The sequence below is a fragment of the Vombatus ursinus genome, unplaced genomic scaffold (assembly GCF_900497805.2).
Source record: "Vombatus ursinus unplaced genomic scaffold, bare-nosed wombat genome assembly UNPS02010822.1, whole genome shotgun sequence".
Taxonomy (NCBI): Eukaryota; Metazoa; Chordata; class Mammalia; order Diprotodontia; family Vombatidae; genus Vombatus; species Vombatus ursinus.
The window spans coordinates 4,231,195-4,233,562 of NW_020950600.1; the positions used below are offsets into that span (position 1 = coordinate 4,231,195).

Sequence of the window (2,368 nt, forward strand, 5' to 3'; positions counted from 1 at the left end):
CAAGGCCAGAGCCAGAGACAAGGCCAGGGCCAGAGACAAGGCCAGAGCCAGGACCAGAGCCAGCCGGGCCCCGGGAGCCGCGCGCGCCGCCAGAGCCGCCACTGACCCGAAGTCCTGGTCCATGGACTTGAAGAAGAACTTGTAGCAGTGAGCCGGCCGGTTGCTGAGCACGCTCTTGAAGTCCGCCAGCGTGACCCGCTCGGGGGCCACCGGCAGCTTGACCAGGTAGGGCGTCTCCTCCTCGTCCATGTGGTAGATGATCTTGGTCTCCGCCATGGGGGGCGGGCCGGGGGAGCCCGGGGCAGGGGGAGCCGGGGGCGGAGGAGGCGGTGGCACTGGTTCAGCGCGGAGCCCGGAGTGCGGGGCCCCGAGTGGACCGCGGCCGCGGCCGCAGGAGCGGAGGCCGGGCGCCGGGGGCTCGGGCTTTCTGGGCCGGCGGGGCCCAGGCCCTGGTCCAGGCCGCGGAGGCGGAGGCGGCTCCGGATCGCGCAGGGAGGCCGGGCCAGCCGCAAGGGGAGGCCAAGGCCGAGGTCCAGGCGGAGGCGGTGCGCCGGCTGCTGCCCCCCGCGCTGCCCCCGCGGCCGCCCATCCGCGCCCCGGCCCGGGCGCGCCGGGGGAGGCCGCCTCGGACGCCTGCCCGGGGTGGGGGGGCTTCGGGGCCACCGGCCGGGCTGGCTGGAGGCGGGCCGGGGACTGACCGAGCTCTAAAGGGCCGCGGCGGCGAGAGCCGGAGCCGGAGCCGGAGCCGGAGCCCAAGCGGGCCACAGACAGGCGAGCGCCGAGCCCGGATCGGGGGCTCCCAGCGCCCTGCAATTAGCGGCGTGAGTAATGCGGCCGCCCCGCCCGGCCAGGCCCGGCCCCCTGCCCCCGGGCCCCCCCCCCCGCCTGCCTCCCCCGGTGACGCCCCCCCCCCCCCCCGAGCCCCGGCCCCGAACCCCGTCCCAGCGCCCAGTCCCCCGCCCGCACCCGCGCCGGCACCGCCCCCCGCCCCCTCGCGACGTCTATGCGCGTGGCTCTGCCTCGCCCCCCTCCGCAGCCAAGGGCTGAGTTAAAGGGACCGCAGCCCCAGTGGCCGGGATCCCGGGGGAGGGGAATGGGGAGGGGCAGCCGGGAGACATCCCACCTTGTCCCCCCACACCGACCCCGGCGATTATGACCGGGTGGGGAGGGGGGACTCCACGGTCACGAGACTCCTTAATGTGCCCGTGCGTCCCGCTTGCTGAAGGCTGCCGGGGTTTGGGAAGGCTGCTCGCTGCCCCGGGAGGCGATCGCAGCCCCTGTAGCCAGGAGTCTGGGGCCCGTCCTGCACAGTGTCTTGCGTGTGAGGACCCGACGGGTTCCCGCCGTCCTTCTTGGTGTCCGTCTCCTTTCCTCAGTCAGTGTGCCTATCTCTGCGTGTCTCTATATCGGACCTTCTGTGTGTGTCTAGCTATGTGTCACTTCGTGTCTCTTTCTCCCTGTTCCTGTTTTTCTGTCTGTCCAGGTGTCTCTGTCTCTGTGTCTGTATATATGGGTCTCTCTGAATCTCTGTCTCTGGCTGTGTCACTCCATGTCTCTGTGTGACTCTTCCTCCAGGCTCCATATCTTTCATTTCTATTTCTATGACTTCATGTTTCTCTGTGTCTCTGTCTCGATGTCTGTATATGTACCTGTCTGTGTCTCTGGCTGGGGTGTGTTTCCTACAGAGGTCTCCCCCAGCTGCCTTCTGCTAGAATGGCTCTTTTGTTGTTCAGTAGTGTCTGACTCTTCATGAGTGGGGTTTTGTTGGCAAAGATACTGGATCAGTTTGCCATTTCCTTCTCCAGCTCATTTTTTACAGATGAAGAAACGGGGGCATACTGGGTTAAGTCACTTGCCCAGGGTCACACAGCTAGTAAGTGTCTGGGGCTGAATTTGAACTCAGGCAGATGAGTCTTCCTGACTTCAGGCCAGAGGTTCTATCCACTGCCCTACTTCTCAGGCCCTGGGAGGGAGCCTGGTTCCTGGATCAGTCACTTACATCCAAGCAAAGGAGGTGACCTCTGAGGTCCCCAGCAGCCAGAATACTGAGTGAGGACTGATAATATTGTTACAGATTGGTAACTGATACAAGGTATCTGTCAGATGCACTGGGAGCTTGATTCTCTCTGAGCTGCTCTCCCAGAAGCGAAGCAGGAAGGCTTGACATTTTGGTTACTATAGGGGTTTTTTTGGGGGGGCCCAGGCCTAAGAAACAAGGTGGCACAGTAGACAGAGAGCTGGGCCTGGAGTCTGGAAGACCTGAGTTCAAATTTGACCTCATACTAGCTAAGTGACTGTGGGCAAGTCACTTAATCTCTGCCTCAGTTTCCTAATCGGTAAAGTAGGAATGATAATAGCACCTACCTTC

At 64.1% G+C, this 2,368-nt stretch overlaps 1 protein-coding gene across 2 annotated transcripts in view; it reads right to left on the bottom strand.

Moving 5' to 3' along the window:
- DVL1 (dishevelled segment polarity protein 1) overlaps positions 1-362 on the bottom strand; it is a 47,120-nt gene extending 46,758 nt beyond the window's left edge. For both annotated transcript variants that reach the window (XM_027855388.1, XM_027855387.1), the window contains exon 1: positions 107-362. In XM_027855388.1, coding sequence (XP_027711189.1) covers positions 107-276 — 170 coding nt within the window. In that variant the 5' untranslated portion in view covers positions 277-362. The remainder of the gene's footprint in view (positions 1-106) is intronic.
- Between the last annotated feature and the right edge of the window lie 2,006 nt (positions 363-2,368).